The sequence below is a fragment of the Oreochromis aureus genome, linkage group 9, assembly GCF_013358895.1.
Source record: "Oreochromis aureus strain Israel breed Guangdong linkage group 9, ZZ_aureus, whole genome shotgun sequence".
Classification (NCBI taxonomy): domain Eukaryota; kingdom Metazoa; phylum Chordata; class Actinopteri; order Cichliformes; family Cichlidae; genus Oreochromis; species Oreochromis aureus.
In genome coordinates, this window is record NC_052950.1 from 28424606 (window position 1) to 28441791 (window position 17186).

The 17186-nt window shown below is 41.0% G+C and overlaps 1 protein-coding gene across 3 annotated transcripts; it reads left to right on the plus strand.

Annotated features, from left to right (window-relative positions):
- The first annotated feature begins 1255 nt into the window (after positions 1-1255).
- kbtbd2 (kelch repeat and BTB (POZ) domain containing 2) lies at positions 1256-13542 on the plus strand. Of its 3 annotated transcripts, none has more exons than XM_031742171.2 (4): positions 1256-1512; positions 4264-4827; positions 8572-8737; positions 8949-13542. In XM_031742171.2, the coding sequence occupies exons 2-4, from the start codon at positions 4655-4657 to the stop codon at positions 10506-10508; spliced, it is 1899 nt and encodes a 632-aa protein (XP_031598031.1). In that variant the 5' UTR covers positions 1256-1512; positions 4264-4654; the 3' UTR covers positions 10509-13542. The 3 variants fall into 3 exon arrangements, with proteins under 3 accessions (XP_031598031.1, XP_039473580.1, XP_031598032.1); XM_039617646.1 differs by lacking the exon at positions 1256-1512 and adding an exon at positions 1543-2332; XM_031742172.2 differs by lacking the exon at positions 1256-1512 and adding an exon at positions 2377-2589.
- Positions 13543-17186: the final 3644 nt, after the last annotated feature.

The window sequence follows — 17186 nt, forward strand, 5'->3', positions numbered from 1 at the left end:
GCTCGGGTTAAAGTAAAGCGAATAAAAAAATAAAAAAATAAATTGTTAGGAGTTATTTTAGGGGGTTATAACCTAAAACGGACACACAAAATAAAGAGTCGGCATCAGTGAGTAAGTCAGTTAAATTATGTTACACCGGACAGTTACGTCTGAACCTGCCAAATTCAGACCAACACCTGACATCAAAATGACAGTTATTTTATTTTATTTTATTTTATTTTATTTTATTTTATTTTATTTTATTTTATTTTATTTTATGTTATTTTATTTTATTTTATTTTATTTTATTTTATTAGCCGAAGGGAGACATAATTAAACAAAAATCTAACAAAGTCAGTTAAAGAAAATATCGATTTTAAAAAGGGCTCGAATAGTAGGCTACAAAGAGATCATGGCTAATGAATACTAAAACTCACGAATAAATATGGTTAATATGATATCCTTTAAAAACTTAAATACAGGATTTACATCATTTAGATATAAACTCAGCTGTGAATTAATTGAATAATTTTCATGCATGCATGTGTACAATACAATATGAAGTCATTTTGAAATCTAAAAGAAATTTAATAAATCATAAACGTTCCTAGTAATTTCAATAATTATTAAAATCATTACATTTTAAAGTGGCATGTTTGTTAAGTATTATTCATATTTGTTGATTTTTCTTTTTTTGGCTGTATTATTATTTTTTACTACAGAATTATGAACTTCTTATCTTATAATTATTTAGTTTTTAATTTTTAATTAAGAAATCTTTAATTAAAAAAATACTATTCAAAGATGGAAGGGCCGCCCACAGTAAAATGTGCTGAATAATGAATATCAAATATGTATCAAAAAGTAAACAGGTATAAGAAAATATACCCAGTAAGTATGAAAAATATTAAAGGAAGTTCATTTGTTCTATTTATCTATTTATCTATTTTTGTGTTTTGTTTTTTTTGTTTTTGATTCTGTGTATTTATTTGCTTATTTGATTGTTTCTTTGTAGAGCCAAATGTTTGATTAAAAGCTTAATTTTGATGTCACATAATTATTTGCCTACATATTTGAATCTGTAAGATTAATGAAAATTATATTATCTATTATTGTAAATATCAGTAAAATACTAGGGTTTTATTGTTAAGTGTTAGACTTTAATAAAGAAATGTTTTTGGGTTTTTTTTAATAAATAAGAATGCAGGGGACTTTGCTGCTGTCAGTGGTTCTAAAATAATAAATGTCCGTAATTATTTTTCTCGGGTGCAGTGTCTCTCTCAGTCCTGCAGGGGTCGCTGTTTGTCTCGTCACCACAGGACGCGTCTCGCTTGATTCCGGCGCAGGCGCTGTATCCTCTGTTGGCCTCTGGTCTTGGAGGCGCTTATGATGCGTTAAAAGATTGTCCGCTGCTCGGACCTTCCACACAGCTACTCAGCCTCTCAGCTCGGCTCGGGGAGATAACTGCACGCTATCTGCTGCTGGGAAGAGATCCCGTGACGGTTTAGAGTGTGGAGCCTGCTAAGGTTTACAGTAAGCTAAATTTGTGTTATTTTTTAGGCGTTCTGCCCGAGAAGTGGCTCAGCTTATTTAGCTCTTTTAGCAGTTAGCCTAGCAGTTTGTGTTTGTGTGCGTGTTAGCAACATGACCACTCTCGTTAGCTACTGCTATAACGCCCTTTTTTTTTTTTTTTTAATAACAGTTTCTTTGCTGAGTTGATGATATTATATCCGTGATTTTCTAACTATAACTGCCGGCTCATCCTTCTCGCTAGCTAACAGCTAAGGTACACCGGAACTGCGAAGCTAATGGGGAAGCTATAGTTGCTAACTTGCCGCGGGTGACTACTTGAGTCAGTGATATAACGTTACATAGAGGCTAGATGTCTAGGTGCCGTAATCAACAGACTGGGGACCACCTCTGTGTACGTACACGTAAGAAACATAGCCCCAGAGGCGATGGTATTTGCCAACTTCAACATCTGGCTAACGGCTGCGTGTTTTAGACAGCACCGGGGTTTGTTTTGGACGTGGTGGAACGTGCTAACGAAGCTAGCATTCCAGTTTCAGTCTGGTCCGCAAAATGTTTGATCGGACTGAAAAAAAATCTCAGCATTTATCTGCAGGATAACCTGTTAGCAGGCTGTGAGGCTGATTGCGTCCTCGGTGGCTGGCTAGCTGCGTAAAAAGCACGTTTTCCAAGGTGTTGCGTGCAGATTGGGCCCGCATTAGGTGGAAGAAACCCTGTAGACGCATAAATGTGGATGGAGTTGTATCAATCTTGACAGTTGACAGCTGTTAATAAAGATAGATGGATGATCGTCGATCTGGCATCAGCAGAGTGATTTTCCGCGGTATGAGGAAAGTGCTAGTAAATTGCACCGATGCTTAACCCCGAATCTGTTAGCCTGCAGACTGATGTAACACATGATGTTAGGTAAAGATTATTAGCGGGTTGTTTTTTTTCCAAGGGGAGGTATCTTCTGAGCATTTTAGTAACATCACCTTTGCGGCTTATACTCCAGGCTAGATTTTCATAGACCTGGATGAGGTTGAGATTCAAGACAGGTGACTAATTGGAGCTGGAAAACCCCTGCTTCAGTGTGGCTTAGTAAGGCTTTTTTTTCTTTCTTTCTTTTTTTTTTTTGGCAAAATGTGGTGACCCATCTTCCTTGCTTCTTGGCAGTGCTGCTGGTGACGTTACTGCACATAGAACATTTTTTAAAACCCTGTTATTTCCTGAGGATTTTCACTTATTTTTTGTTTAATTGACAGCTGTGAACAAAGGTGAAATGAGATCAGATCAGGCAAAATGTTCCCTCGTTTGATTATTGAGAGTCCTTTAAAATCCAGAATCTCTTTAAGCTATTAGGTAGAGTTGGGATCTGGTGACTGGTGAAGACTGTAACGCATTCATCTAACTCAGGGGTCCCCAATCTCAGTCCACGAGGGCCGGTGTCCCTGCAGGTTTTAGATCTCACCCTGGGTCAACACACCTGAATCACGTGATTAGCTCATTACCAGGCCTCTGGAGAACTTCAAGATATGTTGAGAAGGTAATTTATCCATTTAAATCAGCTGTGATGGATCAAGGACACATCTAAAACCTGTAGGGACACCGGCCCTCGTGGACTGAGATTGGGGACCCCTGATCTAACTATTCGGTGACCCTTGAGGTCTGTTCCGTAAACCAGTTGCTCTTATCCAGGTAACTTCAGAGTACTGCCATGCTGTACACCAGCAAACAACAAAACATGTCTTTTGTGACTGCTACACCTGGAGTTACAAAGGGACTATTAAAAATTGATGCATTGTAGCCTCTGAATAAGAATTTTACAAGACAACCCTGTGAATCCATCTAATTCAGATGCTGTCTTGTTTCATAGAAGGGTTTTGGGTAGTTTCAAGCCAGGCTGTTTTCTGTAGGGATGCAACGGCCCTACTCTTTCCAGTTCCAGTGCGATACAGATGCTTGGCTTTAGGCATCTGTCAATGTTGAGTAGCCATTCGATACCAGTGTTAAATTAAATTGAGTGACTGGGAATCTTTTTGTAAGTTAATATCAGACTCAGTTAAATTGCACTCTCTCTAGTTTTGTAATATAACATGTCTATCCAGCCCAATCTTTTGACTCAGACCAATATTCAATACAAATATTAGATCTATGCATCTCTTGTTGTTTCATCACCTAAGTCACTAAACAGTGATCTGTCTTGCATATTTTTGTGAATTTTGGGGTGTGACGGGTGTAATTATTTACCATCTTCACCATCATCATGTCATGTCACCAAATCGTTTCATACAACAGAATTTAGTTTCGGAAAGAGTCCCTTTGCACAAAAAATAAAAACCCTCACAGATTTTGAAACCTATATGTTCATCGGGTGGGGATATTTTCCACTGTTAACCTTTCCCACCCAGCAGGAAATGGTCTGCTTCAACTGATAATACTCTTTAGTGTGAGATCACACAGGCTGTGCAGGTTAAAGACCAACTAATGTCAGAGTTATTTGCGCTCTCACTGAAGAGCTCCTCAGAATTCAAGGCTGCAGTGCATGTGGGAAAACGGCTGTACTCGCTGACCAGCTGCCAGCGCAGTTTCTGGACGAGAGGGTGAAGTGAGTGCTGAGACTCTGACAGGAAATGCAATTTTTCAGGGTGTTCAATGCTCAGACAACCTGAAGAAAATCAGAGCAATGTAAAGAGTTTGTAGATTTATTTTTCCTCTACTACTGGTTTCTCTGCATGTGAGACTCATGCTTCCTCTTTTTTTCTTTTTTTACAGACAAGCACTGATGTAGCAGCTCGCTCACTCGCTCGCTCTCTACCTCCGCTCCCCAGTGCCTCACTGCATGACCTCAGACAACAAATAGGAAGCCCACAAGGGGGAAACAGCCCCTTCCTCAACCCAGACCCCCTTCCTTTGGAAGCCTCATGGTGATGCTCAACGTTTGGCACATCTCTAGCAGAAGGAGCAACAGATATTTTTTGACATAGGTGTTGTACGCCTCCACTTGGGCTTGGGGAGTCATTAAAGAGTTGGCCCCTGCCCGCCCCCTTCCCCATTTATCCTCTTGAATCTTTAAGATTGTAACTTTTTCTCCTGGTTGGCTGGAGTCCGGTTCTGCCGGCTGCGTTACTTTTCAAAACTGGGGCGGGATTCATGGGATGCGACCATGTCAGATCTCAGTGAGCGCAGGCCGGTCAACACGGACTACGCTGTCTCCCTGCTGGAGCAGCTCAAGTTCTTCTATGAACAGAAGTTACTGACTGACGTTGTGCTGCTGGTGGAGGACACAGAGTTCCCGTGTCACAAGATGGTCCTGGCCACGTGTAGCTCCTATTTCAGGTGAGTGCGCCTCACGGGGATGGAATAACTCACGTTGTGCACTTCTGTTTTTAACAGCCTCGGGCTGCTTGTGACTCTAAATGCGAAGAGATGTATGCATGCTGTCTTTATGTAGCCTGGTGACGCCTGTGGGTGCTCACCTCCCTCGGTTTTAATGAATAATGCATCTTGTAGTAGAGCAAGTGTTACCATCCACTTGTTTTGTATAGAGCAGGTGTTTCCTTGAGTGCTGGAATGTCCTCTACACCAATTGAGGGTTTGACATAACCAGGAAAAAAGTATGTCAAGCAAGCACAAGCTGAAGGAAGTCCAATTCCTTGTTTGTGTGAACGAACTTGGCCAAAAAAAAGATGATTCTGTTAACGAAAATGTGGTAATTAAAATAAAGAGGCTCATCTTGGTGGCATTAAAAATATGAAAGAAGGCATGTTTTTGAGACGCCTTCTTTTTTATTAAAATGCATGCTGTCGTCAGGACTAGACAGCATGCATTTTTAAAATGGGTGATTACGGACTGTAAAATGCATTTCAGTTTCAGCCTGTTCGACAGAAGTGGTCTGTTTTATCAACAAAAAGGTTTTATTTGGCCGCAATTTCTGATTAAAGCCTTCACCAGCAAGACAGAGGTACAAAAGATGGTCTGCTTGAGCACAAACTAAGGAACTGCACTGCTCTGGTCTGCACTATGTACCACGGCCGAGCTGAAAGAGAAGGATCTGACAGGGGAGGGAGCCAACATGTAGCCTGGGACAGACACAGATGGAGGCAGAGAGTTGATGCTGATGAACCAGTAAAGATGATGTAGCTGTCAGCAGAGATGGAGACAATCTACACAATTTCTGGAGTTGACAGTAGCAAAGCTCATGACTGTATTTCAAGTCAAACATTTGAAGGTTAAAAAGTTCGCAAGACCCCATAAATCAAACCACCTGCTCAGCTAACTCAAACACTAGGAGATGCATGTCTTCAATTTCTCACACGGTGACAAACCTGCAGAAGTAGGAACAGGTTAAAATAAAGCTGCAAGCAGTGATGATTGTCGAGGCTTATCCTGCAAGTATGTGGATGTCCTTAGCCATGGATTCTACTTGGATGTTGGACAAACATCACTTCCTAGGTGGTGCTGGTGGATACCCCCTCATTATGTGTTTAACCTGCAGTGGAAGTGTTATGTGCATGTTCGTCATGTTGTCCAGATTTCCTGTTGCTACTAGTAGTAACTGAGAATTATTACTGGCACATAGATAGCTGTTATCACACGTAGTGCCTGTAATGAACAAAATTGCTTAATTTGATAAATCATTTCCTGCTTTTTCTTCTTCTCTTGTCATTTTTTCAAATCAACCGGAAGAGAATGAATTTAAAGAGAAACTCCACTGTGAACCAGGGTTTGAGTGGTGAATTTTTAGAGCAGTGTTGGCCATTTACAGAAGTTGCATCATGAACTCTAGATGGATTCGGTGTAGAAATAGAAATTGAGCTTTTGCCTGATTGTTGATGTTAAGCTAAGTTCAGTGATAAGGTAGCTAGATGCTGGCTTTGAACCTGCTTTGTGGTACGGGCACTGAAATATTTATGCATGAGGGGAAAAAATGAAGCAAACATTATCACTCAAAGCCCCCCCGATGCCTCATTTGTACACACAACATTGGATGATAAAGGGATAAAGGGTGTGCACTGTAGTGAATAAGATTCTGTGCATGATGGGAGCTCCTGCAGCATTTGAACACACCATCTACCTCCTTCCTGTCTCATTGCACGCACTCCTAGAAAAACCTCCCATCAATTCAGCCTCCCGCCGCTGTTTCCTATGCACTCGTTATCTGGTGTGAACATGGGAAATGTTTCCCCTTCAGGGTGTAGAGGTGTCGCAGCACTTTCGCTTTAAAGTGGAGCCTATTCCTCCTTTTTCTCTCCACGCATGCCTCTCTTCAAGGAATGGAGGGTGGCTGTGCAGAGCGCTTGTGTTTATAGGGGGAAAGTCTGGTCACGTAGGTCGTGGTGAGAGATGGAGAGCAAAAAGTGGGAAAACAAGGGAGGTGGGGGTGTGCAGGGGTATGCCTGCAGGATTGCGTAATACAGGCTGGCAGGTTTGGTCGCTGGTGTGATCAGCACACAGACACACAGCCCCCAAAAACCAGTCTTCAGGTGGGTTCTTTCTTTTTCATACAGTGATTGCTTTGAAAAATAAAAATTAGAGCAGCATGTTGTAGTCAACTGTTTATCAGACCTTATCACCCTTGAACATGTCAAAAAGCATTCACCAGTGCTCACCAGAATGTTAAAAAGCTGATATATTCATGTTTTGTTTGTTTGCCCACCCACCCCATTTGATTGGTTTTCTAACTGAAAATCAGTAAGGAAATTAAGTGTTGGTGCTTTTGGTCCCACAAAAATGGTAGTTGTGCAGTAATACACAGTGCCTCTGAACACTCTGTATCTAGCACAGAATCCAAATAAATGTAAATTACCATCTCAAGCCACTAACTGTTCCTCAGATGTGTAAATCTGAAGGAACTGATGCAGTAAAGGAGGCTAAAGAGGCTGAGATTCACACCAGCCGCTGATGAATGGCAGCATGGGCATCCCACCGAGGCTGCTGATGCACTGTGGGCGTTGGAGACTACCAGCCATGTGCTGGGTGTTGCTTGTTGCCGTTTGTCATCCGGTACTAGTGAAACAAGCTTATTGGTGTTCAACAAGACAGCAGTAACATCTGCTTCAGATAAACCAGTGATGATGCAGTGTTTACCACAGATTATGAACTCCAAACTTTGGAGCTGTTTTGTCAAAGGTACTTGGTGAAAATAACTTAAAGCTGGTCTGCTCTTCGGCCTTGGTGACTTCATGTAAAAAAAAAAAAAAAAAAAAAAGTACATGAAGGAGGTTGGAGTGATGCTCCAGAGCAGAGGCAGCCCAAGATGATAAAGTTGGACAGAATCAGCTGACCTGAAATTCTATCATTGTGTTTTTAACATTCTGATGATGTTCTTGTAGGTCATGAGATCTTTAATGTGACTTTTGGATAAGTTATTCTTCATATAATTTTATAATATAAAAATGCATGACATAACACAGCCAGTTGTTAGTTAGTGTTACCCAGCATGCATGTGCCGTTACTGGTGTAAGAAATGGTTTGTTTCACCGATTTTTATGTCTCAAGATGTTTGCCCCGTTAAAGAGGATCAGTTTTGGATTAATAATTGTTTTCGCATTAATGACTCATGATTAGAACCTGACAGATGGATAAAGAATTATCAGTCCTGTGTTTCAATCAGACAGAAATTGAACAGAAATGTTAAAATGAGGTGACAAACATACTTTAAAGTGAAGCCTTTGTGTGGGAAATGCTGAATTTAGCCAAGTTCTGACATTTTATACAGATATTAAGAAGTATTATTAAACTGGTGTTATATCAGTATTTTATCTGGCAGCTATAATGCCAGAGGTACCTCTAAAAAGAGAGGAAAGTACAAATTGGATAAAGTAGGCTACTCGCCATCACAGCTGATTGTATCTGTTATCTTGCTCTGAGTTATGGTTAAGAAGATGTTGTGAAAATGTGTTTTCTTTTTTTTTTTTTTTTTTTTTTTTTTTAAATTGGGTGACGCATATGATTAAAATCTCATATCTTCATGAACACCAGTGAACCTCAGTTGACACGAGATCTCACTGTTTCACTTCCTCTTTCATCGGCTGCTGCGTTGACTGTCGTCTCACTGTTGTTCCGGTCTTTCACTCGCAGGGCAATGTTCATGAGCGGCCTCAGCGAGAGCACGCAAACCCACGTCCACTTGAGGAACGTGGACGCGGCCACCCTGCAGATCATCATCACGTACGCCTACACGGGCAACCTGGCCATCAGCGACAGCACAGTAGAGCCGCTCTACGAGACCGCCTGCTTCCTGCAGGTCAGTGCAGTGAAGGACAAAGAAAAGGAACAACCTGTGCTATTTCTCTGTGCCAAAGAGCTCCGTTGTCGATCTAAATTTGTGTCAATTCGCCACTGAAAGTAGTGCTCTAGTAGTGGCCTCAATAAATTATATCCTTATTTTGTATCTTTGAAGTTAAGAATATGAAGAAGACTAAAACTAAAGACACATCCTTTATTCTCCTATTTAGGTTGAGGATGTCTTGCTGCAGTGCAGAGACTACCTGGTGAAGAAGATCAACGCTGAGAACTGCGTCCGCATGCTGAGCATCGGTGACCTCTACAGCTGTACTGAGCTAAAGCAGAGCGCCAAGCGCATGGTGGAGCACAAGTTCCCCAAAGTGTACCGACAGGAGACCTTCCTTCAGCTGTCCCACGAGCTGCTCATAGACATCCTGAGCAGTGACAACCTCAACGTCGAAAAAGAGGAGACTGTGCGCGAGGCTGCTATGCTGTGGTTGGAGTATAATATGGAGGCACGGTCACAGCACCTGTCCTCGGTTCTGAGTCAGATTCGCATAGATGCACTGTCTGAGGTGACCCAGCGCGCCTGGTTCCAGGGTCTGCCACCTAACGACAAGTCTGTGGTGGTTCAGGGCCTCTACAAATCCATGCCCAAGTTCTTCAAGCCACGGTTAGGCATGACTAAAGAGGAGATGCTGATCTTCGTGGAGGCCATGTCAGAAACCCACAGCGACGGTTATGTATTTTCATCAAACGTGCCTACTACAGTAGTGTGTTACAGCCCGCAGGCGGAGAAAGTGTACAAGCTGTGCAATCCCCCGGGAGACCTGCAAAAGGTGGGCACACTTGTGACTCCTGATAATGACGTGTTCATCGCTGGTGGGCAGATCCCTCTCAAAAACTCAATCTCCAACCATGGCAAGAGTGGCAAGATACAGGCAGTCTTCCGCTCAGTCGATAGTTTCTTCTGGTTTGATGCCCAGCAAAACTCCTGGGTGCCCAAAACCCCTATGCTGTGTGCTCGAATCAAACCCACGCTGGTCTACTGCGACGGCTTCATCTATGCAATCGGAGGTGATAATGTCGGAGGAGAGCTGAATAAACGCACAGTGGAGCGCTACGACTGCGAGAAGGACGAGTGGACCATGATGAGCCCCCTACCCTTCGCCTGGAACTGGAGCACCTCGGTGGTGGCGCATAACTGCATATATGTCATGACCCATGATTTGATGTACTGCTACCTGCCACGAGCCGACACCTGGATGGAGATGGCCATGCGCAAGACGAGCCGCTGTTTTGCATCTGCAGCCGCCTTCGGCGACCTCATTTTCTACATCGGCGGGCTCCACGTCGTCAGCAACTCCGGCATCCGTCTGCCGACGAGCACCATTGACGGCTCCTCAGTTACTGTGGAGATTTATGATGTCAAGAAGAATGAGTGGCGTCTGGCGGCGAATATCCCTGCCAAGCGCTACTCAGACCCATGCGTGCGGGCCGTGGTGCTGCTCAACTCGCTCTGCATTTTCATGCGTGAAACCCACATGAACGAGCGTGCCAAGTATGCCATCTATCAGTATGACGTGGAGCTCGATCGTTGGTTCCTGCGGCAGCCCGTGTCCGAACGTGTGCTCTGGGATCTAGGCAAGGACTTCCGCTGTGCGGTGGGGAAGCTGTATCCCTCCTGTTTGGAGGAGTCCCCCTGGAAACCCCCAACATACCTCTTCTCCCCCGATGGCGCGGAGGAGTTCGAGGTGGACGGTGAGCTGGTGGCCCTCCCTAACGTATAGCTCATAAGCACCCCTCCCCTATCGCTCCATCTAAACCAGGAGACTATATTACCAAGGAATAAACAATAAGGGGAGGGGCTCATTGGAACTCTAGAAAAGAAAAGGGTTTGACTTTCTGTATTGTAGAGGGAGCTCCGGACTTTAGAGGCTGTTGCTGATGAGCAGCCCAGCCCAAAACAAGTTTGGAGCAAAAAAACGCCCCCTCAAAATTACTAGTAATCGAAAATATTTCTTTTTTTCCCCCCGATTCATTGGTTTCTTATTTTTCTTTTTTTGCCGGTGAAATGTGTTTAGATTTTCCTACATTTGTCATACTGTTTCAACTAGAGCCCGACCGATATCAGCTGGTGGCCGATTGGCACGCGTCTTGTCCGATATTTTTCTATGAATGTAACACAAAAAACTAAGTTTGAGGTCATTCAGGCGTCCAAGCAATTCAGACTCCAGTGTTTCCTGCAGATTTCGTTTCTGTTTGTGGTGGTCACGTTCTGAAATGAGTAAAATAAATATTACTGTTTTATAAGGTGCTCCTCTGCAATTTTCAATTGCTGTGGTCTCTGTGATAAATAACAGTGCAATATATTCAGCTGCCTCTCCGGTGAGTCTCTCGTCCCTCAGTTTGGACACCTGCTGGCACTGGTCAGCAGGTGTCCAATCTACCACAGGGGAAAAAGCTGGAGCCACCACCACAACAGTGAGCCAGCCAGTAGGAAACATGAGGTGGGAAGGGAGTGGGCTTTGAAAATAAGAGCATTTGTGGAAGTTATTTTGCCCATGTCTGCATGAGAAACACTGGACTCATGGTTTACATCACACTCAGCACTGTCAGCAGCACATGTAGCAGAGTAGGAATCACAACTTTGAAACATTGTCAGGCAATCGGCGATCTGCCTCCAAAAGTAATTTTAACCATGATAATTAATGAACATTCTGAAATGCTCTAGGTTTGTATTTACACCGATCAGCCACAAGATTAAAGCTGCTCTTTTATTTATTTTTCTTTCCAAGGATGGTTATTTCAAGCCACTGTACACACTGATATTCACTGGGAACGATTCAGTATTATATCACTGTTCATAACAGTTGTAACACAGTTTGTTTTGTTTTAGTTTCACTTGGTGGAGTTTGCACTGCACCTCATTTTTGTTTACTCTTTGGAAGTTTCTGGTCGTTTCAAACCACAATGCACTATTATATTCACTGGGAATTACTCAACAGTTGTGGCACAGTTTGTTTTACCTGGCGGAGTTTGTGTCAAACCTCATTTTCGTTTACGTTGACAGCCATTAAGTCACCACTGGCTTTTCGTGCTTCGTTGTGTGCAGCAGCCTCTAGGTCCATTACTGCCACTCCCTGGTAGTAGACACACATCACATCACTTTAACTGTGGTGTTATAACTTATGCTAAAATCATGATCATAGTTCTCTTTGCAGTACAATGCAGTGGTGTCAAAGCTGTTTGATCTTCAGACAGGTGGTTCAAATGTTGTGGCTGATTAGTGTGTGTGTATACACCAATATACTGAATTTTTAATTAAAAAAAAATCCACACCAAAAAAATCCAGCGTCGTTCAGGCTCTAGTTTCTACAATGTGATAATCTAAACGTCAGCGGATAATGATGCACTTAACTTGTAAACCTACTCATAAATGACAATGGCAACTGTACCAAAATTACCCCCCAAAGCCCCTTATTAGATAGTTGCTTCCCCCTCTCTCCTCTTCTTTTTCTTTTTCACCCTCTTCTCTCATTACTGATGAAGGAATACTCTGCAGAAAATCTGGCTTTACAGCATGAGAACCTCAGTTCGACCACTTTTTCATGTTTCTTTTGCTCCGTGCAAAACGAACTGGTTTCAGACATTAAGTTAACATAGTTAAAGTCAGTCAAAAGTGACTGTAGAGTGCAAAAGTGTAGAAAAGCAGCAGTTCTCTCCATTTGATTCTTAAAACAGAAAATATTTGACTCTTAATTTAAAAAAAAAAAAAAGAGTTGTATTAGATTTTAACTGCGTCATTCTCTGCTTTCAGCTTTTATGATAAGATTTGCTGCTTTTCTTTTTTAACTTTTTTGCAGAGGTAATGAAATAGTTCCTAATCTAAGAGTTTAAGCTTACAGCTTCAAATTTCAGTAACACTGGTTTACTTTTTTCCTCTCTTGCAGTCACAAAGCAGGTGAAGTTTAATTTCCAGCAGAGTTTTCCTTTCTCAAAAAACAGGATCACGTATTTCCTCAAAAGGCCTGCAGACGAGGGAAACGGAGGCTGCGGTTTTTGGGAAAGGCCAGAGAGGCTGTTTTTAAAAGCGAGAGAGAGGGTGACTGCAGGTTCAGCCACCCGTCGCCTCTCCTCCCTCACCTCTCTGTCTTCCGCCCTCACGCCGCCGCTGCCTGTTCCTTGAGTTGGTTTGCGCACCGGTCTTCCACACAGCCAGCAGTCAACGCCTCGCTCGATCTGCCGTGACATGATCGGGACACTTTGTTTTTCTCCAACACACAACTCCATTACAAACAGGTTTCTGACTCATGATCTTTTTAAGTTTTTGTTTCTTATTTCCAAGCTGCTGAAATATATAAAATGTATAATAGAATGTCTATTTTTCATATGTTTAAAAGAAAACTGTTCTAGTGTGGGGAAATAACCAGGTCTATTTTGTATTAGGTTTTTTTTCTTTTAAATTAATATCAGACATTACTGTAGTGTGATTGTGGCTATTTTTTTTTTTTTTTTCTTTTCCCCTATTGAATTACATTTTCCGAAGTAAATATCAAGGAATCTTGCTGCTGATTGGTTGTGAGAGGAGAGGGCTGGCCTTGGGGCTTTTGCTAAGGAAACGGTCCCGCCAACCACTAGCAGAAGTGGAGAGGGGCGGGGTTAGAGGAGGGAAGGGGTCTTCCTCCTACTTTTTTTTTTTTTTTTTTAAAAACATGAGCACAGGTGCTTCATGACGAACCTTACTAGCATGTTTGGCTGCATCATATTCCTTTGGCACTGTATTTTGAATGAACGTTAATTTATTAAAAAACATACCAAAAACGTTCCTGAAAGTAGACTCCCTGTTTGTTTATTTGTTATACAATTTTTGAAAAATGGGTGCTAGATGAAGAAATGCAAAAATAATGCACATTTTTAAAATGGTTTTCTGTGGAGTTTCAGTACCTTCAAAAAATGACTCATTTCATGTAAAATAATACAAAATGCTGTCAAGCAAGTTCATCTTTCATGCCTGGCATTGTTGAGATACTTGCTCAAGAAGTCAAAGTGTATTGCTTACACCCCGACATACTGTTTATTCTGGTTCATGTGACAGACTTCAGTAAAGTTGCAGTCGTTGCTACATACAGAAACTGTGCGAGCAAATACAGAGTTGCTGCCTAGGAAGAAGCAGCGCATTTCACATGCAAAGGTACAGAGGCTCTATCTGGAAAATAAAAGTTGTGTTAATTTTTTTTTTTTTTTTTTTTTTCTTAGCGATGGAAAAAGACATGTAGGTGTGAACAGGAGAGAAAGAAGCGAGTGCTGTTTGGAACTGTACGTGTGGAACATCCTTTGAAACAAATGCTAAACAGTTGAGTGGAGGTCTCAAATTCTCCACTCAATTGTGTAGCATTTGTTTTGAAGGATGTTCCACATGTACAGCTCCAAAAGGTACAATTTATCAAATTCTTTTTATCCTGTGTAGGTGTGAAGGCTGGCATAAGTGTGCATGAAACACATGTTTGTATAGTATATTGGTGAAGCCATCAATACCATGAAATGGAAACAACACCAGGCTGCAGACACGAAATCGAGAAACAAAATAGTTTGTCAAATTGTTCCTCAGATTTACTTTCTCATTAATGTTAGTCACAGTAGAAAAACGGGATGGAGACCAAAAGCAAAATGTTGCAACTTTGTGTGATGAACTTGGAATCTTTTTTTTTTTTCTTTGAAGTTATTGCTTCAAAGACTAGATCTGCAACTAGTTAGTTGCTGCTTCCGAAGCAGTTTTGGTGCTTTGAAGTGGTAATAAAACGGCAACAGACTGAATCAGTCTGCTATCAGTCTGCAACTGAATGCAGTCTCTTTGAGATTATACAGTGTCTGTGATAAATTAACCACAAATCTCTTCCCATCTACTTCACATTAACAACTTACATAGAGTTAAGCCAAAACCTTAGAGATCTGAAAGACATTCTTCCAGATAAAGTGACACAGTTGTTGCAGAACAGAGATTTACCTGCAAAATCACACAGCTCATCAGCAACCTTGCTTTTATGTAGGAGTACAACTAGCTGAGTCAAGTCCCCTATTGCACAGAGATGTGTTGCAGACAGTAATTAACCAATTGGTTGCTAGAATAAAAAAGGAAGGAAGCCCCCATTGAGTCCCATGTTAAAGTGCCCAACTTTGCAGCAGAATAAATATGATTGTAGATATAGGATTATAGGAAACCTTTTCAGCTTCATTACAACTGTAAATTTAATCCATGTGGATGCTGGGGTCAGGGGTGCGGCCACTTTGAAAAGTGAAGCTGGAGCCAAGTGTGCTAGGCTTCACCTCAGCGAACTCGAGTGAATGAGCTGGAATTCTCCCCGTTTGTCCTTTTGATGCCTTAACGCGCCACTCTCGTCCAAAACAGTAATCTTGAGGCTTACGTTCAGGAGTTTAGGACTGGACATCCAAAACATATCTAACAGGACTAAATTTGGACAAATTTGTCATTTGGTTTACTTTTTGAAATTAAGCCATTATGTCACATTAGAACGATTCTAATACACAACCACCACTGAGGATGGTGAGAAATGAGTCTGGAGAAAGGTTTTGAAAGTGGAAACATGCTGTCATTTGTGAAATAGTTAGGTAATAACTGAACTGAAATGTTTATGTTCCAGAAACGGAACTGAGGGTTTTCTCTTTAGATTTCTGCTAATCATTAGGCATCATTTAAAAACATAAATCAGTTCCCCTGAAGGAGGGGTTCACTGGGTGTGAGTTTCCGATTGTCTCTGGGTAAAGCCACATGCGAGGTCGTCAGGTTCATGAGTTCCCGTTATGCTAGCATGCAGGTGTCGGACAACATTGTGCTGTGTTTTTGTCAAGCCATGTGCTGCTGCCACCACAACAGCCCCCCCCCCTCACTCTCACTCACACACACACACACACACACACACACACACACACAAACAAAGCCACTGTTTTGTTTTTTTTTGTGGTGGGGGGACTGACCTACATTTGTTCCCAGACAAAAACCCAAAGGGATAAAGGAAAATAAATGCTCCCGTGTAAGCTAAAAATAAAAGTCTGGTGGGTTTTTGTTTTGATTGTTTAATACAGCAATATAGTTAACCTCACTTCCTTCTCCAATACATTAAAAGCATCTTTCAAGAAAATATTCTGAATCTGAATTCATAATACATTCATATACTTAAATACAAAATGAAAATAAATCATTAGAGGATTTTAAAAAAAAAGCAGCTTTTCTTTACAGTTAGCAATTTAACATACTTAATTCTAAATCAAAACACCAGAAAATGAGTCAATGTCCAAAGAAGCGTGAAGAAAAAAACTGTAAAACTGGACTGGACAGAGCATGCTCACTGGACCACTTTTAATCCAACAGTTGTCGAGTATTTGTAGCATGGAGGGAAAAGATCCTTCAAGCACCTCAAAATTACAGTTATACAAGGTAAAGATCCATAAAAAGAAGATATAACAGCTGCTTTGTGCAAATACACAGTGGTCCACAGCCTGGGACGTTTTCCAGTGTTGTTACAACAAAACATGGATAGTCATGGGATAACAAGTTACACATCAAATAAATAAGTTGTCTGCTTTACCATCTTCAAATATACTTTAAAATATATTTATGCATGTATACTGACAGTAAAGTACAAAAAGGCTTAGGTAAGGGATTATAATACCCTGTCAAACAGCTGGGTTTCATCACAATCAGACAAGGTTCACAAGGATTTCTGTAATAACATTGTGGTGTTATCATAACAGCGTGTTCGGGTTTTGAAATTTGAAATTGTAATGTTTATTTAGGAGTGAATCAAATCTAGAGCTATGACTAATCAAGTAATGTCAACTGAAAAGATAATTATTCAATTTTATACTGTTTTTAATTACATATTTCCACCAAACAGACAAAATGTAAATCAAATAAAAAACATTTACATGTAAAAATACTTGATACTAAACAACACAGTGGACTCAGTAACTTAAGCTAGAAGTTAGTTTAAAAAAAATGTTTCCCATTTTCTCCTTTTTAACTCCTTTCCGTTATTGTATAAAATAACTAATTATTTTATTTTATTTCAGCCAAGTTAAGCCAGTTTAAGTAACATTGGTGGTTTTTTTACATCAGCTTTTCCTTTAGCTAAAGCTAACATTTGCCATGAAAAAAAAAAAAAAAAAAAAAAAATATATATATATATATATATATATTCAGTTTTTCTAGTAACAGCAGCAGAAAAATTCAAACAAAGTTAACTGGTTAACTTCATTTCAATAGTCACATCAACACGACATTTCTCTTTGTAACATTATTAGTGTCTTATGGTCATGTTAATAGTGTTCACATATTAGTTCCTGCATTTGCAAAGATTTTAAAGATTTAAAGGTCGATGACCTTTCAAGTCATAAACACGATGTCGTGATCACAACGACTTGGAAGTCTGAAGTTCCATCTGAAAGGA

Coding starts and splice junctions, on each gene's coding strand:
- kbtbd2 (XM_031742171.2), top strand. CDS start 4,655: ATGTCAGATCTCAGTGAGCGCAGGCCGGTCAACACGGACTACGCTGTC. Junction 4,828..8,571: donor ACGTGTAGCTCCTATTTCAG/GTGAGTGCGCCT, acceptor TTTCACTCGCAG/GGCAATGTTCATGAGCGGCC. Junction 8,738..8,948: donor AGACCGCCTGCTTCCTGCAG/GTCAGTGCAGTG, acceptor TCTCCTATTTAG/GTTGAGGATGTCTTGCTGCA.